Source organism: Centrocercus urophasianus, unplaced genomic scaffold (genome assembly GCF_019232065.1).
Source record: "Centrocercus urophasianus isolate 14NV4802_14NV808 unplaced genomic scaffold, USGS_Curo_1.0 seq_18, whole genome shotgun sequence".
Taxonomy (NCBI): domain Eukaryota; kingdom Metazoa; phylum Chordata; class Aves; order Galliformes; family Phasianidae; genus Centrocercus; species Centrocercus urophasianus.
Genome location: NW_024884733.1, coordinates 10,786,876 through 10,813,258, shown reverse-complemented (window position 1 = coordinate 10,813,258; position 26,383 = coordinate 10,786,876). Strand labels below are relative to the sequence as shown.

Below are 26,383 nucleotides of genomic sequence, written 5' to 3'. Positions count from 1 at the left end.
GGTTATAGATTGACTATGTGCTCACAGAAAAAGCAAACATATATAACTTTATAAACTTTTCCACATATCTAAAACATTGACTGCATGGCATTTTAACTTGCTTAGGACCTCAAATTGGACAATAGCTAAAACATAAGGAGGGATTTCAGCTAACAGGGATCAGGTAACACATTTCAAATGTAATGTAATTTTCTGTTGTTTTTCTTTCTCCTGTTCTAAGACCACCAATAGTTACAGAACAGACGTTCTTGTAATGAATATTGCATATGACTACTTTCTTACAATTGAAAGGAAGAATAAAGCCTGCTGTTTCTTGATGAGACTTTCCACTATGACCTCATGCTTTCTTTACCAGAGTGATTATATTGCACTACCAGATCACCATGCTATTCCAATTAAAGAGATGAACTGTTTTCTTCATCAGATGAATTTTAGAAGCAGATCAGCAGCACACAAGGCCCATTTCAACTGTGGAATGACGTAAATATTCTTAGAGCCTTACTCTGAAAATGGTCTCTTCTGCTCTCCATACAAAAACTATTCCAAAATTGTCTCCTGTTCTGCAGATGTAAATTTTAACATTTTTTACTTTCTTTCAAAATTATGAAGAACCAGCAATTCATATGCTAAAGCAAAGAACTGTCAAGCCCATTGTTTATTGCATCAGCATTATACAAAGTCATCTATCTACTTAAAGAGTCAAAGATTACTATGAAACACTTTAGACTCTAACTTTTTACAAAATGCAATGAAACAAGGGATTTCAAGCATAATAGTAGTTTCAAATTCTGATGCAATAATAAAAAGAAATAAATGGCAGTAGATGTCAATCTTAGGACAGAAGGAAACAAAAATATTTAAAAGACCTCCGAATCTTTACATTATTTATAATAGTGATATGGGCAAGCAGATAAAAGAAGATAAGAACAAAATCTTCAACTTCCAAAGGCAGCTTCTGTCTGCCTTAAGGCTCTACATTATGTATCTATACAAAGAAAGAGTGCTAGGAAGATCTTTATTTTTAACAATGGCCAAGGTAGCAAAATGTAGTTTAAAGATGATTGAAATTAAACATGGTTTTCTGAAGAATATAGGTTCTGATCAGTGGAACACCTGAAATAAAGAATACTAAATAAACATCCTCTGAAAGGATGCCTGAATACTGCAATTTGAGTGTGTTCAGGAGCCATTTGCATCTTTGATTTAACAAGCTCATTTCATAAAAGACAAACATTTCATTTCTTCAAATAATCCATTAGTTTGGGATAGATCCAAAATAAACGAAGCAAAGTTCCTTTGGGGAGCCATTTCTCAAGAACAAGTGAGACAGTGTGATTTACTGGGTTGCAGAAAAATCTTCCAAGAGAAAATCTGAAATTCTGATAGCTGGAGCTGTTGAAAACTAGACTTGCCAACACTCCACAAAATACAATTCCCAACATTAATGAAGATGAAGACTGACCTCATCTTTCCCTAATCTAATTTCTGTGAGCTGGCCAAATGTACGTGATTGAAAGGAAGCTGAATTTAACTGTATTTCCATTTATAGTAGAAAGTGTTGTGAAAACAAGACAGAAGCCAGGCTATTCACAAAATATTTATAAGAAAAACATAGGCACATAACTTCCCAAGGAAAGAGCATCCCTGATATTTTTAAATTATCATTTCATCTGCTTATTCAATTCTTAATATCTAATTATACAATGCTGTGCTTGATTATAAACAATTATCTACAATCAGATATTCTTTTTCCTCCAGAAGCAGATTTTTCAAGTAACTTTTAGACACTACTGCTTTGACGTAGTGACAACAACTGAGGTCATCACTCTGTACTTAACACGTTATGGAGATTCATAGGTATTTGCCACCACAAACAAGTACAGTTAATGCATGCTTCAATTAAAGCATATCTTGAAAGTGCAAATAAATGATAATAAAGAATAAAACATCCTAGTACTTTCACATTTGCAAATGCCAGACTGAATGATTCTTAAGTCTGATGAAGCTGGACTTCGGTGCCCAAGTTTTGGCTTGCCTGAGCTACACTGAGTGAAGTGGAACTGTCTTGGGCACCATATAAAATATATGATATAGTTGATTATACATCAAGTAACAACTTAAAAAAATATATTTTTTATTAAACAACAACAACAAAAAAAAAGACCAAGAAAAACAAAGAGCTGGTAGGGTATTTAACCACTGTGTATGTTTTTGCTCTGGTGAAATATGTCGTATAAAAGTCTAGTAAAGAGAGGTTATCAGTTTTTTTCCTTGAGTTGAATGTCTGATTCCAACTCTATACATTAAATTTAACAAGTTGAACATATTGTGACTGAAAATGGCATTGCAAATATATAAAAATTGATTTTTTCAGAAATCTTGAAACCTGTTCTCAGATTCCCTATACATGGTCAGAAAAGCAGAAAAGCTATTAAATACATATTGCAAAATTAGATTGTAATGTTTTTAATAATTTTATGCTTTTATTGAGCTTTTTTGAAATGTTGAAAATTACAAAATTGGTCAGCATAGCATAAGTATTCTGGATATCTCTTCCACAGCGAATGTGTTAACTTACTAAATTACTTCATGAAATAATTATTAAACTAGGGCTTGTGTTAAATAAGAAAACTTGTATATGTGCTCAATAGAAAGAAAATGCTTGTCTTCACAGACACATACACATGTTTAGTATGTTGAAATATTGTTACTGGTAATCACTGTGCCACTGCATGGCAAAATACACGAGTTTCAATTTGACTGTGTGTGGTAGATACGAGAGAAGGATTTAACGCTACACTGCCCTCCTCTCCACAGCATTCCTTTGTCCGTGCTCAAGCTGCACACAATTGACTCACCAAAGAATACTGCTTAAATAACGTAATGTTAAAAGTGTATGGTCTTGTGGGTCCATGTTACTAGCTGTCCAGGGTTGCGTGTAGCCTGCATGCTGGATGTGCTTGTTATAAATGATATCTTACTCAAAATGCTACATATATGATGTATTACTCAAAAGGAGAACATTGTCAATTGTTTGATGTTATGGTTCCTTTTCTCTGTTTGGTGCTCATCACATGGTACTTCACAATAGATGTGAAGTATGTAACTGGGCACTTTATATGATGAACATAGAACTATATACGTGAACACACATAGCCTTATTATAATTATGAAACCTTATTTTTCTTTTGATCGTTGAATAAATGTCTTTCTCAACTGACGTTAAACAATTTTGATAGACTATAGGAATAATACTTGGCAGCAGGAAATTTAGCTGATCATCCATTATGGAGAGAAAGTAGACCCAGGGATATTTTATTTACTGCCTACATTCTTTAGAAACTCTAAAATACAGTCTAATAATTCTCCTGTAGTCAATGCCCAATTATTCACTCCTAATTTATCCAAAGAATATACTCTGAATCTGAAAGCTGATCACAACTGTAAGCCTTGTCTGCATGCATTACACTGATGAATAGGGACAATAATTACTGTCAGTGGTGGCCAAAACAAACAGGTATTTGTAATCCAAGACATGTTAATTTCTGCTCAAGAGTTGATGTCAGCTGGGAGACAAGTGTTTTCATTTTAGTTAATATGTTGTAAGCATTTAGATACATTGCTCCCCTGTTGACTCTGTTGACTAAGGGATTTTAACAACCTTTTCCCCCAAAGATCAGTTTATTAGACTGACTCCTTTCAGTTTTATTCAAAAATAGAAAAGCCTTAGCTTATTCAAACCTTTCAAGTCTTTACAAAGAAAATAATAATAATTAAAAAAAATAGTCCCAAGCCATACAGAAGCAAGTACCAGGGAAGTTCTGCAGAAGAAATGTAATATTGTTTGAAATTAAATGATGACATTAAAAAAAATAAAAAATGCTAGCTTTGGTTTTCTTTCCATAAAATATCAACAAAATGATTTTAGCCTGATCTGGTCTGGAACATAATGCATGGAAATCTGTATAACTAAACACACAGACAGACAGTCTTACGAGGGGCTCATTAACAGAACAGACTTTATGTACTGCCATGTAACTGTCATGCCCCTACATGTAATGTGATGTAATGTAATATGAGCTTGTAATTAACTTCACACATCTTCAACTGGATATCAGATGCAATGGATGTGGGATCCTGTGTAGGAGCTGTTAGGTCAGGGCCTGAACCAGTCACTCAGCACCTGGTGAAGGGGTGCAGCCAGACCAGGGAGCACAGGTGGAAGCAAATCACCTGTGTGACTGGAATGGTCCACCCCTCCCAAACCTCTTTTAAGGGCTGGCAGCTGTAAGGGAAGCACCTCTGCTTGTCTCTTTTGGAGTGTTCAGCGAGCCCTGATCCTTAGGTAGGGGGTAAGTGTTTCCTTCTTTACTACTGGATTATAACCACTGTGTTTCTTAGTTGATCCAAAATGAGTTTAAAGCAGCTATGTCTATTACTGCCTATCCTTACAGAGCCCCTTTAAACCAAGTTCTTGAACCCGTGGATCTGTGTACTTCATAACATAATTTTCAGTCAGACACAATAAATAGTAACAGTAAATAAAGTTATTGTTCATTAAGGAAAATTTCTGTCCCAAAATTAGCTCAAAGCATGCATCTGAGAACAATTCAATAATTTTTTAATGCTGGTTTCTTGAGCAGTTGGCAAGAATAGTCACTCAGGTCACACACAGTTAACTGAGAGCATACTAACTGTCCAGAGCCAAGTTCAATTAAGACATAAAAGCCACCTTTTACAAAAGATTTCCACCTCATAGTGAAAGTATGAGAACAATTTTATTACAAGTATTTGGAATATGTATGACAATGCATACAGCTGCTGACCCTTGGAGGTCTAATCTGAGAGGCTGTCTTGCCATTAGTGAATTGATTAACATACAGTTGTGAGAACTGTCTACAGTGGCAAATGGTTTCTGAATGATTTTCATATTTCTGAGGAAAATGCCAACATCAATATTATTCCTGTTGATGTTATTAGCTGCTACCAGTGGATCTGGCTAAAATAATTTTGTGGCCACATCTTATTAGAATATGACATTTCTAGCAGAAGAATTTCTTGACTCCAACTTACTCAGATCTCCCATCTCTTTTTAAATGTGACATTTGAAGGTACTCAGGATCACTGAAATCATAAATATACATAGGAGGAAAAAACAGATACAACTGAGCACAAATTGCTATCTCATTTTAAATAATTAGTTTAATGCTATTGAGAATGTTGGTTATTCAGATACCAGTGTGATAGCTGCCTTCAAATACTTGACATAAATGATTGCATAGAAAAAACTAATGTGCTCCTGCAACCTTTCTTCCTCATGTCTAGAACAAAGTACGCCATTTAGCTGTAATTAAATGCTCCCTGGGTAACTTGTATTCAGCACAACCACTAATGTGCAATAAATCTTTTCATACATGACTGATTACTCACCTCATCAACTTGAGGATCTTGAGCCTGAGCAGCATTAGGCACTGGGGAATCGCAGTCTGGACTATAATGCTCGCAATAGTCATATGCAGCTCTGGGGTCAGCTATAATCAACAACTGCTGGATCTCACCCTGTAGGAAAGCATATGTAGGTTAGGCAACATTTGTTTCCATTATTTAACACTCATCAAAAGCTCTCATTTTAAAAAACAGAACAAGGCACAGAGTATATATATTAGATATTGCATGTTATCACATACATAAATATAACATATCTACTTCATTTCTGCTTCCAAATGGCATCTTAACTATTTTTCACAAGACAAATGGTTAGGTGTGAAATTCTGGCTGAACACACTGTCTGCCTTTGAAAGGAGAGGGTGGGAAGGTATAACTCCTGCTTTGTCATTTTCATGCTGTTGTTTACTTTTTCACTGGGAACCAGTCTAAATTCCTAAGATTTAATTCAGGGCACTTCCTACTACCAGCATGCAGCTCAGCATGCAAGTGATCGACAGTATAATTGTGAGAGTTTGCATCACATCTGAACTCTTGACAAGAAGGAAAACAATAAAATGGGTTGCACAAGAGGAACACTTCTTGGAATAAAAAACAAATAGACAAACACTATGTGAATACACAGTATAGAATATATGGAAACAAACTTTATATATCACATATAAAAACAACATTGCACTAAAGAGACATACTATTCTGGATAATAAAAATGTCTTTGAGATCCCCTACAGTCATCACGTATGTTTATCATTTTCTACAGAAAGCTGGCTGATATTCAGTGTATTTCTCAACATAACAGTAGTTATGTTGCAGTGTTTAGTAAATTCCAGACATTTCTATTATGAGTTTCCTCATTCAGAAGCTTCTCATGCTGTCATAAAAATAAGGTTGTTGAAAATTGGCACATGTTCTAGGTCAAAGCCCATTAACTTCAACTGCCCACTGAATTTCCACAGAAGGAAGGTTTTTTTTTATCCTTTTATGTATTTCTAACATTACTTTTGATTTTACCAGTGAGAGGGTAAAGGAATAACTTTGTCGGTATACCTCTGCATGCAGAGTTGTTTCATGCAGAGAAATTATTGTAAGTGGTGAACTAGGAACTAAGAAAATTTGTGATCACCTCAATGTTTCCAAAATTGCTTTAAGCATTTCAGAATAGTAGCCTTCAACAAATAATAAAACTTGGGGAATAGTTTCAGATAGTAAAGAATAGTTCCGAATCCTCCTTCTTTTCCAAAAGAGAAATTACAGAAACTAGCAAACAAACCACTAACTGAAATAATCAAAATCCTCTCTCTTCTTTTCCTAATTCTATAATAATTTACCAACATATTTAACATGAAATATGAAATATTTAATTGCTTAGCATATAGCAGCTATATATTACAAATCTGATTGTTACAATAGTGTCAACTTCTTATCCTTTACAGACTTACTTGTATCTCAGATGAATTTAGAGCTGGAATGTACTTTTTTAAGCTTCTAGAAATGCTATAGTGCAGTAGTCTGCTTCAATCAGTGGTTTTGAACTGTCCCTTTTTTTTTTTCCTCATCTGATGCTTCCTTATTTGGACACTGACCTACATACCCTGCTGTACTTCCAGAGAAATTATCCAGTTGATTATATATGTAACTCCTACAGGGATACAACTGGGTACTTTGAATAGTTTTGTACAGTCAGTGTCGGCCTTCTTATGCATTCCTTTTCTCTACCACAGGGTGTTTCTAAAGTGCTCTGCCCTTCTTCTTTCAGTAGCCAAATTAAAGCTAAGAGAAGCAGTGGAATAAGTTAGAAAAAATTAGCAACTGAAAGACAAAAGAGATAAATCTTTGAACAAGAATTAGAGTAAGTTGCTATCAGCTCCTGTCCTCTGCTGAGTTCAGAGTATTGTCTTCCTTATATGTGCTCATGCATGGCTTTCTCAGTTGTCCATATAGATCAATAAAGAGTACATGGTGTGCCAGCCATGTAAGTAGTGTAAGAACTGCTCTTAAAACTGCTGTCTTTTTATTACAATGAGCTTAGAGAACCCAACTGGGGGAAGATGGCTAGCATTCTGTTGGAAGCTTGCTTTGTGCTGATCTTGAATGCCATGGAATTTTGGCACTTGTTCTTGTTGGATGTGTGTTCGCAAGAAGTACTCAGCATGCTGTTACCACTTGGCTTAGATGTCCCTAATTGCTAAAAGCTGTTCCCAATCCATTGACTGTACTTCTCAGCCCTGCCTGTCCACTTGTCATGGGTTCATATAGAAGGAGGCTCTCAGAACTCTTGCACAATATATGCAAAATGCTACTGGCCATTCATGTGTGATAGGTTTACAGAGAAACTAATTTATTTTCCATTTCGCTTCTCAAATGTTAATTTTCCTCTTTTTCCTTCAACGTCTCATACAAAAATACTGTTTTTCTTATAAATTATTTTGCCTTCATTTTCTTGCCTTTGCTAATTCAATAGCTTCTTTCAGTATTTATGTGATGCGTTGACAATATTCTTTCACTAGTTAACAAAGAACTTTCATTTCAGATTGACTGAAACATCTCAGTACACAATTCCACAAATTACTGCAGATTTCACTATTGTGACTTAGTCATGATGTAGTCACATCAATTTTTGACAATTCCACACACTTTCTCTTTGAGAATTTTTCACAGAATTATTTCAGTCTTAAAGTGTGTTCTTCAATTCAACCTTTTGAAATTTTGACTCCAAGATGGAATGTTATAGTTGTTTGTGCAGAAACCACAGATATTTAATCTGGCTATACTCTAAGGCCTAGACTCATGAATTTGGGGCACTTAATGATCTACCTGCATAAGTCCAACAACTTTAAATGAAAATATATATAAATGGAAATATGAGTTAATAACAATACTGATTGTTAACCTGTAACTTAACACTGAGATATCTAAATATATATGCATGTAGGCATAATGTTATTCCTATATAAAAACTTGCAGGATGAAAGGAAGTCTCACTTGAATTATGAGAGTAAGAGAGGGAAAACAGAAATGGGAAAAAGCATAAGAGAATAAATTACACCTGAGCATCCTTAAAGAACCTAACAGTACTCTGAAAAGTGTATGAAGAAAAAAAAAGTGCACAAAAGGTAGCTGTCTCTATAGATTAGTTCCATTTCCTTTCCTACAAAACTGCAATGGCAACCTTTGCTGGGCAGGGCCACTCAATCAGTTTCCTACACTCCCTCATCATGGGTCTTCCCAGAAAAGGAAATCACCCCAGCTTCTAACGCGTGTCATGTAATGACACACAAGCTGACAGCATATGTGTACTGAAAAAAAAAATCCACTGCAATGAGTAAATCAAAATTCTATCATCAGAAACAATCTATTACGATCTAATTTATAAAAAGAAAAAATACTTATCAGTCAGATGTCACATAATATAGTGAGACAAGACTTTCAAATTCCTTTGTATTTTTCACTAAGTTTTAACAAATCCAAGTGAAGTATATTGAAATAAGCAGAGGAAGCTAATTTCACCTCAGTACAGAAAGGACATTGAGGTGCTGGAGAAGGTCCAAAGAAAAAGGACAACAAGGCTTGTGAAGGGCTTGGAGAATATGCCCTACGGTGAGAGGCTGAGGGAACTGGGGCTGTTTTGTCTGGGGAAGAGGAGGCTGAGGGGGAGATCTTATTACTCTCTTCCAATATCTGAACAGTACTTACAGCGAGAGCGGGGTTGGTTTCTTTTCGCTGGTGACAGGACAAGGGGAAATGGCCTCAAGTTGCACCAGGGGAATTTTAGGTTGGATATCAGGAAAAAAATTATGGAAAGGGTTGTTGAGCACTGGAACAGGCTCCTCAGGGAGGTGGTTGAGTCACCATCCCTGGATGTGTTTCAAAGCCATTTGGATGTAGTACTCAGGGTCATGATTTAGTGGAAGGTTGTTAGAGTTAGGGTAGTATTGTTACGTCTTGGATGAACTCAATGATCTTTCAGGTTTTTTCCAACCTGAGTGATTCTATGGTTCCCAAACACAGTAAAGTTACTGATTCTTTTGAGAATAACTTGCGTGAGTGTAAGATACTTGTGTGTAAGAACCTGCACTTACTATGCACAATGGGAATTGAGGTGCTATCTGAATTTCCACCATATTTTGATGTCAGTGATAAGCAGATGGTAGTAGAAGGCAGAAGTAGGCAACTTGTGGTGGGGTATCAGAAAATTACACACAGCAATGTTTCCGTGTTACTACTTGTAACGATGTGTGTAATTCAGTTTGTCCAGAAAAGTGCTGCTAGCCTATTTAGCTCTCAGTATGTGCTGCCTTAAAACATAATATGTTTTTAATCCTAGAAAATAATTAATGTATCTTATGCACTGTTTATCAGATAGTTGCATAATGGACATGAAAAAGCTGAGATCTCTGCTGTAATTGCTCATAGATACAGGAGAAGGTTTAGCAAAATATTTAAGCATAATAATAGTAATATAGTAAGTATACAAGCACCTTTTGTAACCAAAATGGGTTAATTTGAAGACATTTTATTTGGATAATAAATACTTAAGTGAAAGAATAAAGAATAAATTAAGAATAAAAACAGTACAACCCAGTGCGTAATTGAGTAGTCCATTAAGATATGGAAAATAAATAGTTAAAGTCTATGAATGTTTCAGCTCCCCTGCTTTGGGAATGTGCACATAACTAAAATCACAGGCTTTTGAATCAGCCTCATGGTTATACGAAATAAGCTGCCAGAGAATCATAAAATAACTTGCCCATCAGTTATGCCTAGCATGCAAACATGACACAGAAGCATTACTTCTGTGGCATTACTCTAAAGGGGACTGTATCAAACAACTACTCTGCAAAATTCTCCAAGACTGTTAAAAGGAGTTAATTAGATGTGAGGAAATGTTTGCTTTTTTAGAGTGTCTTTGTAGCATGCCAAAGTAATTGTGAAGAACAAGACTAAAGAGCTACAGAGATAGAATACATTCAAATTAGTTGAATGTCTGCCTATTGGAACAGTGGGACACTTATTCAGATTTGTTTTTCTATGACGAGAAACAGCTTAGCTTAGAATAGGAAGCGTGTGATTAATTCAGTTGCTGAAAATTCCTCTGTGAATCTCAGGCACTCTACACTGATACTGCAGAATAAGGTTTGTGTATTTGTGTTTCTAGATGTGGTTGAAAAAGCACACCTCACTGAGTAGTAATATAATCCATAGCTTCTTCAGACTTGAAAACACAAAAAAATACCAAGTTGTCTAATACAAAATGAAATGGAGACACAGTCTGTAGGAAAGCAATAGACTGCCAAGTTCTCTTCCCAGTTTGAAGGACTAAATTTCTCTTGATGTAATTTCTGCTTTGGTTAGTTTCATGATTGTAATCTCTGTATCTGATTCTAACTTATCAGAGCTTCTGCTAGGTTCTACAGAAATAGCAGAATAAGGAAAACACTGAATTAGTTACCGTGTCTGGTTTTTCTCAATGTAAATCATTGAGGGCCTCAGATGTAAGGAACAAATATTATATCATTATAAGCAAAAAGTGCTTATGGCTCCATATTATCTTAATTATGTCAAAATCTTATCAAAAAATCTTAAATATTATGTCGTATTGAAACATTGAGGCAAATTCTTTTTTCTTTAAACTAAGTGATATTACTTGTGCTTTCTAGACATGGTACATTACAGAAGTACAGCCATAAGGTAATCTGTTTGCCAACTATCTTTTGTTTTAAAAAAATCTCCAATCCTACCAGCTTTGTTTAAAATAAATAAATAAATTATACATTTGTCTTTTTAACAATACTGTAAAGGGAATCATGCTATATGAAGAAAGTAAAGCTAAATCTAGTGTTTTTTTTCTCCCCCAGTATTAAAATTTTTGCAGTCTAAATTTTAGTGTAAGTTCTAAAAGAACCTCAGACAGCTCAGTTTTACGGACAGATGTCGGTCATATCTCTTTCTCAAGAAGCTTAAAATAACTCTGCAGAGTGAAAGTGAACTTTTTCCAAGGAATATCAAGTACATACCCCTTAGGAGGCTCTACAGGACCTTCCCTGCTTGGTCTACAGGGGTAAACTTCGCAAATGATTGAAAACTTTTTTCATAATTTTTAAAAGCTCCTCCACTTTGTGGTTGTACGAGTAGCGCTCTACGTAACAGTGTGACTGCACCTGAGCTGAGAACTCAAGCTGCAGTTTCATACTGTAAAATAATGGGCTTTCTAGGATTATTTCATTATGACAAGTATGTAATGAAGGAATTACTTCAATGTCTAATTTAGATATTAAAATATTAGAAAGACTCCTCATTAACAAAGCCATATACTTCAGAATAATATTCTGAGGAAAACATATGTTTATATAGATAATTAACTTTTAAATAGCACTAGGTAAACGGAGATAAGTATATAACAAAACCAGTGATAGGCTGAAGAGAACATCATCAATATGTTTCTTTTTCATATAATGGCTAAAACCTAGGAATTCCAGGGTGAACTATTCAGTAAGTGAATAAAAACCCTAACCTGTGTGAATATGACAAATTCCTTTAATTAGTTAAGTGACAGTTCAACTACAGATTAAAAAGAACAGAAGTCTAGACAACCTGGATACTATTGCTACTGAAGTTAGGAAGCCTGCTGCAGAATTCATTTAATCTTCCAAAGATTTGAAAGATTGAAGAATTCCAGGTGCCTTTTATATAATATTCCATAATCCAGGCCCATTTCATGATATAGCTAGAGAAAGACATTGAGAGTCTGCCAGACTGCAGCACTGTAAAAGCAATACACTGTGAAAGAAGGATTCTTTACTGGCCAAAGTTTCCATAGAAATCAGTGTCTTCCTGATTCTTAGAAAGCCTATAGTTACAGTAATATATATTCAGCTAAGTTAAGGGAAGGGTTTATATGTTAGTTCATAATTTTTAACCTTCAAAACATAGATATTCACAAATCAAAGGCCACTGCAACTTTTGGCTGAGAAATTGTTATGCCTGTATATAAAGCACGTGTATGTAACACACACACACACACACACACACACACACACACACAGAGTATGTGACCATTGCTTAATGCTATACAGATATACTCTCTCAACAAGAAAAAGGAAAAATGTGTCTGAAGATTTGGAAAGGACATCCTATCTTCTGGAGGAAAGATCTGCTAATTTTTAGGTTGTCCTTCATTTTTAAAACCTTATTTATAGCTGTTCACTTTTTGAACCCATCTTTTTAACGTTAAAGCTAATTACAAACAATTCAGTTAAATGACAATTTCTTTGCTTGTTGGGAACATCTTGAAAAGGAATTTGAACTCCCTCAGATCTGCTTTCAGAAATAAGGAAGACAAAATTGCTTTTCTTGCTCATGTGTAAGATTGGAAAAACTATTAAGAAAAATCACCAAGTCACCATTTCTTCAGAGAAGGAAAAAGACGAATAAACAAGCGAAAACAAATGAGCTAAAAAATAAGTTTTTGGGGAAAACGCTTTTTTTTACTATTATTATTAAATGCCCCTGAAATGGAAAAACCTGTTGCTCTGCTTTTTTGCTATTGCTTTGCTTTTTGGCCCAGTATAGAAAGTTGGCCAGTTCTCTGGTGTTGATAGCTGGAAGGTTGCTTCTAAATAATTCTGCCTGGAAGTGATTGCATTTTTTGATCCACTTATGTTGAAAATTACTGTTCTGTCTGACTGACATTAAGCATTTAGTTGGTTACTTGCATCACTTTTAATAATTGCAACATGCGAATCACTTTGGCTATGTCTACACTAGCTGGAAGTGCAGCCCAGCAGGCCAGTGTAAAACAGGAGACACTGACTCTTTTTTTTTTTTTTTTTTTTCATACTGCATGCCTTTGGGGAAGCTTTACTCAGGGCTAGCTTCTCCACTCTACTTGAGCTGTACAGCAAGTTTGGTCAGCTAGTTAAAACTATTCAACCTTCCACTGCTACCTACTGTACACTGATGAATGGTCTTCTCTTGTGTACTTGGACTTGCCATTCTTAGAAACATGCAAAGGATAGTTGCTTATCTGAAAGGGCCTGTAAGTTCAATCGCTTTGTCAAGGTACTATCACCGTGCCTTCAAATGCTTGCTCAGTTTGTGAAAGGACTCTTTTGCTGTACAGATGTATATAAACGCGCTTTTTCTAAGAAATCGGGTGAATGCCTAGCATCAAAATCAACACCCTTTATTAAGGATTAGAGCAAGTATTTAGTCCTGTAGACTGTGTGTAGTTAAAATTTTCATGACTTTTAAATAAGAGTTTTATATACATCAGGTTTTAGCTTGTTATACTCATTTACAGTATGATACCTAAAATATTCTTTGTATCAGTCTGACACCTGGGGAGTTTTGAAGGAGAAAGTCCCTTTAGGGAAACATCTGCATAATGACTGTGTTAGTTAGTAACTTATTATAAAACACATGTTGTATTGTTTGCACCAACAGTGCTAAATGAGGAGTGACAAATCCTTTAAGCTGGCAAAGAATAAAAAGATTCCTGCTTTTTATCAACTATTTAAGCCATAAACATACTTCAATGGACATAGTAAAATAACTTAATAATTTTTAACTAGGTGCCATGTACCAACATCTGATCAATTTCTTCCAGCCTCCCCTGGAAGATGTAATTATTTTTCCCAAAAATGCAATCAAATTAGAAAATACAATCAAGTTAATGGTAATATTAAGTGATATTAGCTTCTGACTCATGCACGTATTCAAGGATTGAAAGCAATTTAGATATACTCTCTAAGGAAACAGGAACGTATGATGTATATAATTGGTTACAGCACTGATTCTGACTACACTGAAGTGCTTACAAAGGGAGCTAATTCACTTAATGATGTAACTACTTTTTCCTGCAGTTATACAATACTGTATGAATGGGGCTCAGGAACAGAAGAAACCTTTCCTTGCATCTTATACTAGTAGGTCACTGAAGTCTAAGATTACATTATTTATTTACAGGTCCATTGTGTAAACATTTTGAATTTCCATTCAGTTTTAAGAGACCGAAGGGTATTACACAGTTCCTGTGATCAAATCCTTGGTATGACAAAAAAACCCAAACAAACAAACAAAAAAACATAAAAAACAAAAACCCAAAACATTATTACTCAAGATAAAACAGTCTCTCTGTTTTAGTGTAAACCTGACATTCTGAGCTGCGAATTCCAACGGGTGACTGAATGCTTATTTCTTTTTTATGTAGTTGCTGCACTTAAGCTAATATAGGCATCAAATGCCATGCGGAATGTCTGTCCTATGCAGTTGTAAGTCTTAAACACTTAAATCTAATGTCGCTGCTGAATAAACTAATTTCATAATTTCCTGCAAGTATGATGAGACGTAGCTTTTTTCATGTTTATTCAGTGTCTGATCTGGCCTTGAGATACAGCAGGGTTCACAACACAGAAATACCACCAAGCAGGTCCACGGAACCACCAGACATCATCCTGTGCTGCTATTGTTATTATGAATGAGCTAAATAGAGCATTTATGACACAACTAGGAGACTCAAGAAGGAAACAGATTGCAGAAGAGATCTCCAAACTTCAGAAACTTAGAGGGGTGGATAAAGTCATGTTGATGAAACAAAGGAGTACTATCTGTGTAGGAAGCAGAAAAACATGGTGAACTCAGAAAGAACTAGGTTATATTCTGCTTTGCCAACAGTTGAAGAACACGTATCAGTAAAACTGTATATGACACAGCATTTTGTTTTTATGTTGAGGGATGTTTCAAGTGCGTACTTTCAATGCATACTTTTCTAGCTAAAGATTCAAATAACTGTGAACGTTTATATAAATATACTAATTCTGTCTCTGCAGTAAAATATCACAAAAGAAATAACTGTAAACTGCTGTTTTAAGCAGTAAGTAAGTAAGAAACTTCAGATCAAATCTTAACCTCTAGCATCTACAAGGACAGCAAGAATGTAACTGGTTTATCTGAGAAAATGGGTGCAATCAAGTATATAAGCAAACCTAACTAGGAAGGAGAATGGAAATCTACAGTGATGTTGCAAATGGCAGGCATGTTGTTGTTCTCAGCGCTGAATACTGAGATTCAGCTGGTAAACCAGAATTACTGTACACGGCACTATTTATGGTGCGAGTCCAAAGCCGGTTTATTTCTTAGTGGGTCTTAAATGGAATGGACGGATTTTTCAAGTCAGTGTGGAAGATGATAAATAAAAATTTTAGAGGATCACTAGCTTCCTTTATTACTCTTGATCACATATAATCTTAGACAAAAAATCCCTTGGAGAAAAGTATTTGTATTTAAGTCACTGCCACAGATTGTTGCAAGTTGACTATACACATAAGTTTCAATTCAAGAAAAAATGTAGCAGTTACTTTTGGGATTTCTTCAACTTAAAAAGGAAAGTGATGTGCAAACTTTACTAGTGACTCCAGATAAATTAGGCTGTAAATACAAGATGTGTACCATAACAATTGACCCACTAAGTCAGCCCAGAAATTCTCCAAATCAGAATGCTCAATGTTTTGTCACATAAAGTATGTCTGAAGGAAACAATGTCACAATGTTACACTTAAAATTAACATTTTCTTTTGCATCATATATGCAACTTCTTAAGCATGCATGCTACTTAAAGCTAGGTCTTATTCTCTGGCTGTTTAAGCAGCACAGATGTTCAGTACATGAACAAAGTTAACTACTGATCTGTATTTTCTTATTGTTCAGTTTTAATTTGCACTTGACAGTTTTCACAGTTCCACAAGTGCATTATAAAAGAAACTCTACAGTGCAGACTTAGCGAAGCTGCATTATTAGCCCACAAAAATAATCGTTGACATAAGAATTCTACCTGAAAAGGCCTCATGATTGGCAGCCACATACTTCCTTAGAGGCATTTTACCCTTCCTATATGTATTTCTTGGCCAGTAAATGATGGAAACATATACGTCCTTATTGCCAAAGTATGTTCCAGTTACTGGAAAGATTAATAAGTGGGATAAGCAATGTAAGAGATCCACGTTATGTAGAAAACTTTCCAGGTCTTTCCACCCATCTCTCAAACACTGTTAACCTGCACAAATATCAGTAACTGCTTAGGAGAGGCAGAACTGAAATAATATCATCTAATTTTATCACAATACTCAGCTTTGCCAGAAATTCTCACAAATATTTCAGGTATCTCAATAGTAGGCAGGAATACAATAAAAGCAAGCCCTTTCCAGAAACCATTTCAGCTCAAGAACAGAGAAATGCACTGTAACTTCTAACAATAGAGACACTTCCGTTTCTCTTGTTTTTCATCTCAACCTATTCTAACATGCTCGTAAATGAGTTTCAACATTTTATCAACTTTTCCCATATAAAAATCATTCCAATCTGAATTAAATCCTTTTCTCAAAACTAAATAGCTCAATTTTCTTAAAAGTAGATTAGAAAACAAATGGAATTGAACATTGATTTTTTTTTACCTCAAATACTTCTTCATCCAGAATCCTGGTTCCAAAGACAGTGATGCCATTCGTGTCCACAATTGGTTTGTCACTTCTCTCCAGTGGTTTTGTCGTTTTTTTGTTGCAGTCAACAATCATTGTAACACTTTTCTTCTCCACACTAATGGCTACTCGATGCCACCTATTAAAACATAATTCTACTCTAACTCCTGTTTTGAAGAGTATGTCAACGTATTTATATCAAAGCAGCTTACTACACTTAGTGCACTGATAAAAAGTTGTACCTAAAATGTTAAATGTCTATTTCCTTCACACATGTGCAAATGTATTGTGTTTTGTCTATCCACTGTGTAACTTAGGTTCTTTTGTACAAAGGAATCTGATCCAGAGCCCATATTAGGTCATGATCCTATGTTAGATGAAATTCTCTGAAGCTTTTGCCCAGTGAACTTAAATTAGAAGTGCACTGTTTACATTTTATCAGAGTAGGCTAATTTGATTTTCTAAATTACTTAAATGACTCATGCAAAAGGCTCATTCAGAGTAGCTCTTAGCTACTACGTTTTACTATCTGTTCTTGATGATCAATCCCAAGAATTTTATAACATTCTTTTGCCTTTCTGTTCCAACATAGTAATTTTTCCAGCTACAACTACTGGAAATGATTGCCAATATTCCTGCAAAAATAGCTTCCTCTACATAAAGCTTCACCAAAAAAGTGAAGCAGTTCAGAATATTGACACGTATTTAAAAGACATATAGGTACATTTTTAAGAATTTGCCCAATTGTACTATGTTCTTTATGACATTTGAATGGCAGAGCATATTAATTAGTCAGTCTGCCTGCTATGACTATTTAAATATCTAAGAGTAAGGCACTTTATAATTTAATGTGGAAAAAAAAAAAAAAGCATTTCTGATGCAAAAAGTGTTGAGGCTGTCTGTTTCAGTGAGACAACTTAGACAATGAGCTGCTGTATACAAAGGGAGACACCTCAAGGCTATTGGAATCTGACTGGTAAACAGTATCAGTGAGCCAGAGCTCACTCATGTTTGCTCTAGATCACAGTTAAATATTATCAATATAAAAGCAAACTGTCCACGAATCCTCATGCATATTACACTGTTTACACTTCTTCAATATATTTCATTTTGAGATGAAGGCGGCTGCCCTAGATCCTTCCTAAAAGAGCTGAATCAGAATGAAAATTTCAGTCCATTTTTGAAAGCATGCAAAAGCTGAATGAATGGAAAAAATAGCTCACTATGTGACTGACTCCAGTTGGCTTAGAAGTTTTATATGCCCACTGCAGAAAATTGTACCAAACTATTCTCATTTTGATTTTTCTTTTTATCAGATTCTAAAGATTTTAGGTGAAATTCTGAGATCCATGTTCACGTTTCATGGTAAAATTTCATTGTGTGGCAACTCAGGCCATAATAATTGGTAATTACTTTTCAAAAATATTTCCTTTATCTTTGTATTAACTTACTAACATATCATTGTAATTGAATTTACTTGTCACCTTTTCTCTACCAATCTGTTTATTAAACAAAAAGATGTAATCATATTCCATCTTGTGCATTTCTGATGCTTGTGGCAGCTTTTCTTGAACTGTGGCACAATAAGTATTAATTCTCTGAAAGGATATATGTCTTCAAAAGAAACAATAACAAATGCAAAAAGCACTAGAATGGCATTCCTGGAAACAACTGCTTGTCTTCAAAGGGAAGTTAGAGTATAAAGCATTAACACCTGTAGTTAGAATGCATTAAGTGTTTGAAATTAATTCCCTTTAATAACGATGAAGTGTGAATCCTTGCAACATTTCAAATTAATTATCCATCTGACTTTTCCCTAATTTCTTTATACACAGGCATATCAAAAGATCTTATTCATCCATTGTTTTAGCTCAGGATAGGAAAAAGTATGCATTCTCATGTCAATTTACTTTCAGTTTTCATATCACCTTCAAATGGAGTAGATGACCCTTAAAGTGAGACTATTATTTCAGCCTTCTGAAAAAACGGCAAGAGTCTTCTTTAGTTTACTTTTACCTTCCATGGCTATTTCCTCATTCACTAATTCCTCACTATGAATTCCTCATAATTCATAGAAATAGAGAAGTTTGGTTTTATTGGTGGCTCTGTACTCCATTTCAGGCTGGAGTTGTGTTCCGTTTCAAAGCTCCTCTGATTTTGTACCACAGCAGTTCAACTATATGGAAATTGTTCATAATTAGTTAATTATTTGCAGTACCTATTTGGAAAGACCATTATATGATGTTCTGTGATTTTATTTTTTTTTTTTCCACCTTAAAATTTTGCACTTACTTGCCATCAGCAATGTTGACTGTTCTGAAAAGAGGATAGTCTTCTGGGGCAGGCTTTCCATTTTGGTCTTCAAAGAGGAAGACAGGGGATCTTCCAACTTCAACACCTATTTGTTGAATTCCTTGTTCATTGTAGACAGACAGAAGGAAGGACTGAATGCCCTTTTTAGGTTTTACTGTCATCAATATTGAAAAATCTTCTGGAAAATCTCCATCTGCAAAGAGAACAAAGTATACTGTTACAAATTCTGTAACTACCCTATGGTCATTTAATTTTTTCTCTAAGAGGATCCTATATATAATCTGTTTTTTCATTTGTTTATTCAAAATGAATATAGAGAAAACTACCATAAGAAAATGTTTGCTCTCTCTTGTAACTGTGGTCTTTCTTTAATTCTTAACATGTACAACTTAACTTTTTAAATCATTAAAAATGATTTTAAAAACTGATGAGAAAATGCTTAAGGCAGGTGATGTGTACATCTATTCTGGGCATGTGCTCTTCATTCGGGTTATATCCTATCAAAAGAACTTATGAGTTTTAGAAAGATAACTAAAGATGACTCTTACTTTGTTCAGTAGTTCCCGTTATCACTGCAGCGACATAATATTTCCAGATTTTGCACATACATTGTGTGAATATAAGTAATATTCCTGCACTGTTCATCTTAAAATTCAAAAAATAAATAACTTTCTAACAGAAATTGAATGTTAAATTTTATGCATATGCAGGTTTTGGACATTCAACTGGAACAGATATCAAAGCCTTCTAAACTACTAAATTTCTTGGTTATTCATGTTCTATTTGGACAATACAAAAAATAATACAAAAAAAAAATTGGAGGAAAATTGCTAAAAAAAATCTTTGGGTATTTCTGGACGTACATTCCTGTCATTTATATACTCTTTTGTAAAAGATATTTAATAACTGACAAATAATCAGTACGACAAAATTCTCAACAGTTACTTTTACAATTGCACAATGTCTTCCAATCAGTGAAATCAGTGTCTGTTGTTCTCTGGTTGGTGAATATTATTAGCTCTATTTTTAAATGATGAATTTATTGATGCTCTCAGCTTTTATCATTAGTTCTCTAGAAGCTAGAAGCTAACCTATACTCTCTGATGAGTTATACGAATTAGGTGTAAGCAAGCATAGGATGGATTACAACTCATTTTGTTTAGCTAAAATGGCATCTCACAACTCAACCTTGGTTTTCACATGTTGTCTTTTCACTATCATTAAGAAAGAAATGAAGAAATTTCATGCTAAGAAAAAGGGACAGACACATCCAAGTATCTATAAGAATATTCTATGAAAATGAAGGATTTCTTGTGGTGGGGAGAGGATGTCTGTCTTGCAGGACTTAAAAGGAAGCAATTGTCATAATCACTTCCTAAAAATTGTTTCTAGGCTCTTTACTGAAGTAGAAGGTGGCATGACATTTTTCTTGTATTAAGCAAAGTTTTGTGGTAGTTTCTTTTCACATTATCAGTGATCTGTGCTTTTTATTTACTTCTTGCACACACAAATGTTGCAACAAGCCACTGAAATCAAGCAAACTCATCCAAGTTGTAATGCATAAACTGAAAGCAATAAGAGGAATACTTAAGTTAAGGCTGTCAAAGGCTATAGAAATTTACAAGTCAGCCAACAACATGAGGTAAATATTTGTTCTGGCATTAAAGTAAGAATCAAGTGAACAGTTATTAATGAAGCTGCCAGATCACCTCTTCATGCTACGATATCATTCATGAGCAAGTGCAAGACAACCCAAGCTCTCTGAGACTCAGGTTTTCATTCAGCACAAAGTGCCTGTGCTGTTCTAAACTCCTTTAAACATCAATGAGTCAAAGTCAGTTTAATCTGTCCAGTTGTATTTAAATGAACATTTAAAGTTTTTTTCTCACAGCACTTGGCTTCAAGGATACACATTGTAAAGCTCATAAGGATGACAATTACACAGTGCAGCTTCTGCAATTTTTCAGTATAATGGATCATTTTGCACCTTTTAAAGAAAGACTAATCTCCATTCTGACACCCTTACTTACTTGAAATAACAACTACACACAATCATACCGATATCAGTAAGGCATTGTAAATTGTCAAGTGCCATTCAGTGAATAGTACTTTTAAGTGGTGAGCTCTGTTAACTACATGTAACTTTGTTGAAATGTTTTAAAAATTAACAAATTTTATCTTTCTAGTGAATTTTACTTTGATTTTCTACCAAAAAAAAAAAAAGTGAATTGATAATTAAAACGAACATGCAAGATATGCTTGAACTGTTTGTAGTTGTTTCCCATATCACTGTAGGAATGCATTATTGCTAGAAAGTAATAAATATTTGACCATTTTATCTTTGCTGATGTCCATATGACTGAAACTTCAAAAGAGAAAAAAGGTATTTTCTTTGCTCACAACTGTGTTTATAGAGGCACTTAATCAAACTGTATGTGATGTATCAAAGTAGGAAAATTAAATGTTTCAGGATTTCTTTTAATATCCTTATAATCATTTTCCTCAATATGTTTGGGTCAAATGAAGAGTGACAGCAAACTAATGGAGTAAAAGCCTTTCTTCAAGGTACAATTATTTTCTTCCAAAATGTGATTATTTCGTTTTAGAGAAATTTGAGAGAAGATGGAATCACATTACTTGCTGTCCACAACTAGCCTTGTTAAGTCCTCCAAATACTCAGATACTCTTAAATAACTTATTGCAATGGCCAATCACAACTCATTTCTACCAGCATAAAAAGAATTGCTTTTAAATGCTCTACTGAATCTAGAGGAAGCATGCCAAAGCCACCAAATAAGCTTTCCTTCAGATAAAATCATGGAAAAACTGAGTAACGTGGCTTACAGACTTGTTCTACTGGTGATGCAGAATTTGAAAAGCTTTATCACTGAAACCAATAAAAACAGCTTCATTCCATGGATTAAGAGCACATCCTGTCATTTGTGTGCAGTCACACTTCTAGGGATAACAGAATTATTTTGTGGTACTGACAATGGACTACATGCTGCATTTTTAGATACCGTAAATGGACAGGCAGTAAGATAATTTAACAAAGTAATAGCTTTCTGATAATCTTACCTGGGTACAATTGCTTTGTTGGGGCACTGAGCTGTGCAGTTTTTGAAACTCTGTAGGCAACATCTGAACCTTTTGAATCTCTTCTGTTAGTGCAAAATCCTGCTGTTCTTGATACTCCTTCTGGTGAATTATGAAATTCTAATACTTTTAGCACATCAACTGGTTCAGCTGACAAAGAAAAAAAATAAGTTACCATCTTATATCTCCTCACTTTGCAGACTTTAAGAAGAAAATGCATTTCATTACAAAAGCACATGTGTAATCATAACAGTAACTGCATCCTGGTTTGATTTACTGCAGACAACTCCTACATCAGAACGCTCTTTTAACGGGATTATTAATTTTTAAATATGTAAAGGTTCATTAAATCTAACAGAAATGTTATGATCAGATAAATGAATACCCTGACTCATTGAAAATCACAGTTTTCCAAAGGCATGGAAATTTGGTGATTTAAATTTATAACATTATTTTCTTGAGTAACTTAGAAGTAGAACTAATTTCAAAAGTTTCAGAAGCGTTCAGCTACTAATCTTGTAGCTGAATCTACAGTTGCTAACATTAGGAAATATTTTGACTCTTATGAATGCTTTCTCAAATGCCATGTCATAAGGAAGAAGCTTATCTCTTTTCCAATTGGAGAAAAAGAAAACTGTTTTGACTGCAAGGAGTGCACAGACAGAATCATAGAACGGCCAAAGTTTAGGGAGTTACTTGTCTTCTACCTACAATAGCACCAGGAAATGGATGTATTTAGATCAATCTTTATTTAACAACTAAATTTTCAGAAGGAACATCTTTAGTCAGAAGTCCAAAAAAAGTAAGTTAGTGGGATGGATTGTTTTGTCTTCTATTTATCAGAATTAAGCCATTCATCAGATCTTTACTTAGAAATTTAGTAAAAGAAAGACCTGTGCTACTTAACCTGCCCTTAAAGAGAAAAGGCACCCAACCATCTTCTCTGACTGTCTTGGTGGCCACCTACTTGACACACTTCAGTTTATCATTATCTTTCCTACACTGGGAATTCAAGACATGGTCTAATGAGTGCTGAATCAAATAAAGTGAAAAATTTTGTGCCTTAGTCTGCTGTCTGCACTCCTTTTTATGCAGGTCAATATGTTTTAGGCTTATTTACAGTCATGGTATGCAATTGATGCTTAGCTTTCTGTTTGTGTGAAGCTCTATAGCCTTTCAACAGAGCTGCTACCCTAGACAGTACTGTTGCAAGAGGTTTTTCAGTTTCAGGAGTATCATTATTTTCAAGCCAAAATTCAAATGGACTGTCTTGTCTTTAGGTGCCAACTACAATGCATTTATGCTTGTTGTCTGACAGTTCAAAATTGTAGATCCAAAGAAATTCAGAGCTACTATTTCACTGAGATTGTTACAAAATTGTTTTGGAATATATCACAGAATTGTAGGGGCTGGAAGGGACTTCTGGAAATTGAGTCCAGCAGGTTGCACAGGTAGAAATCCAGGCAGGTCTTGAACATCTCCAGAGAAGGAGACTCCACAACCTCTCTGGGCAGCCTGTTCCACTGCTCTGTCACTCTGACAGTAAAGAAGGTATTCCTTGCCTTAATATGGAATTTCCTGTGTTCCAGTTTTTGCTCCTTGCTTCTACTGTTGCTCACCACTGAAAAGAGTCCAATCCCACAGACTTGACTCCCATGCATTTGAGTCTATGAACAGTGATGAGATTGCTTCTCAGCCTTCTCCAAGACTGAAGGGTCCTAGATCTTTCAGCCTTTCCTCACATGGGATATGCTCCAGGCCCTTTATCATCCTTTGTCGTCCTCTGCTGAAATTTTTCAAAGAGACTGCTGTCTTCTTTAGAACTGGGGAGCCCAGAACTGGAAACAGCACTCCAGATGTGTCCTCACGAGGGCAAAGTAGAGGGGAGAAGATCGCTTCCCCCAAACTGCTGACCATGCTCTTTTCAATGTACCCCAGGATACCACTGGCCTTCTTAGCCACAAGGACACACTGCTGGCTCATGGCCAACCTGCTGATCACCAGGACAACCAGATCCTTCTCTGCGGAGCTCCTTTCCAGGTCAGGCCCTAATCTGCACTGATGCATGCAGTTATTTTTCCCCAGATGCAAGACTACTATTGCTCTTGTTGAAACTCATTGGCTTTCTCTCTGCCCAACTCTCCAGTCTGTCTAGATCTTGTTAAATGCCTGCATGTCCTTCTGGTTGCCAGCCACTCCTCCCAGCTTTGTAAAAGACCAGACCCAGCACCGACCTCTGGGGAGCACTGCTAATTATAGGTTTCCAACCAGACTCTGTGCCACTGACTCTGTAAGTAAATAATAATAATAATAATAATAATAATAATAATAATAATAATATCTTTAATCAATGGAAGTTCACCTCAGAAGGGCCAAGTACTGAATAAGCAAGCAGTGACAGTATATAGTTTGCCTACTGCACATGTTTTCTGCCGAAGAAAAAATCAGGTGTTGATTCTCATACACCCTACAGACAATGGTTTCCCTGAGATATATATATAAGATATATATATATACTTTAATGGAAACATGATTTTAACCGGTCATTTCTCCACTAGGACTTTTCTGCAGCTTTCTTGTTGACAAACTCATAACCACCACAGCTGGAAAAACAAAATCTTACATGACTATCAAAGCTGAGTAATGTATTTGGGAAATACGACCTTTCTACATATCATTGAAATGCACTGTGGCATTGACTATTGTTAATTTACTCTCTGTTTGTATTCACTTTATAAGTTGATAAATACTAACTTAAGCCCTGAAATTCATTGTGTATGCATATTCAACTATTTAAAGGATTGCTTTCATGCAACAAACGAAAGTGTGAAAACATAGGCAAAGTGGTATTCTAATTAGAGTTCCTCTTGGACACATCTGTCTTTATTCTTTTTTCTTACTATTTCTAGCCAGTTTTGCTATTATTTCCCTCACTGAGGCATCTTCTCACTGGTGACGGGTGACAGGATGAGGGGAAATGACATTAAGTTCAGCCAGGGGAAGTTTAGGTTGGAGATCAGGAAAAACTTCTTTACAGAAAGGGTTTTTAAGCAGTGGAATAGTCTCCCCAGGGAAGTGGTTGAGTAACCATCCCTGAATGTGTTTAAAAACCTTTTGGATGTGGTGCTCAGGGACATGATTTAGCGGAGGGTTGTTAGGGTAGTTTAGTCAGGTCATGGTTGGACTTGATGATCTTTAAGGTCTTTTCCAACCTGAGTGATTCTATGATTCTATTATTCTATTTCCTCTATTGCCAAATATGACGAAGTCAACTATGTGTTAAACCTAACTTTGAATAACACAGGATTTGAAATTTTCTTAATCAGCCTAGAATGTACATAACTTCTTCTGGTTTAAAACATAATCACAAATAATGCCCATAAGCTTTACTTTTTTATTTTAATTCCATTTAATTTTTTCATCTGATCATGCTGTTAAATACAACTCTTAAATGTTTATTACAAGCTAATACTACATACAATTTGAATAAATGCTATAGTACACACCTACTCTAACTCTGTTACTTAAAATGTCCTACAGATTCAATATGTTCAAACAATTTTGAAAGCAAAGTTACAGTAGTCAGCAAATTCTGAAAAACCTGCCTTATTTCTCTGGATGTTAGTACGTATAAAGCTCTTTCTATAGGTAAACATATTTCTAAAGCTACTGAAGGAACACTCACATTGTTTTTGATAGCTGATGGCTATTTTTGCAGTATCTATAGTTAATTTAAATCAGTCACTGGAAAACTCAGTGAAAGTATAAGTCAACCACTGCTACATTCTTTTTTCTTTGGTCTTTTATATAATTTGTACCAGATTATTTTTCTTCATTATTTTTTTTAGAACAAAGGCTGGCTAGAAAAGTCTTCATCCTTAAACAAGATTATTCATTACTTCATGCTGATTTTGCTGCTAAAAAACTTCCAGTCATAAAACAGAATCATAAAAGTGAGCAATGTTCAAACCACAAATTCTAAATAACAAAAATGAACATTTGTTAAAAGTCTGTAGGTGATATTTATTTCCTCAAACTGTGAGTCAAGGCTCATGAAC

The 26,383-nt window shown here is 35.1% G+C and overlaps 1 protein-coding gene across 3 annotated transcripts in view; it reads right to left on the bottom strand.

Annotated features, from left to right (window-relative positions):
* The window catches only part of COL11A1 (collagen type XI alpha 1 chain), a 131,537-nt gene that overhangs the window by 92,640 nt on the left and 12,514 nt on the right, over positions 1-26,383 (bottom strand). For all 3 annotated transcript variants that reach the window (XM_042820216.1, XM_042820218.1, XM_042820217.1), the window contains exons 2-5: positions 22,308-22,475; positions 19,209-19,422; positions 16,893-17,055; positions 5,431-5,559 (exon numbers count right to left, since the gene is read on the bottom strand). In XM_042820216.1, coding sequence (XP_042676150.1) covers positions 5,431-5,559; positions 16,893-17,055; positions 19,209-19,422; positions 22,308-22,475 — 674 coding nt within the window. The remainder of the gene's footprint in view (positions 1-5,430; positions 5,560-16,892; positions 17,056-19,208; positions 19,423-22,307; positions 22,476-26,383) is intronic.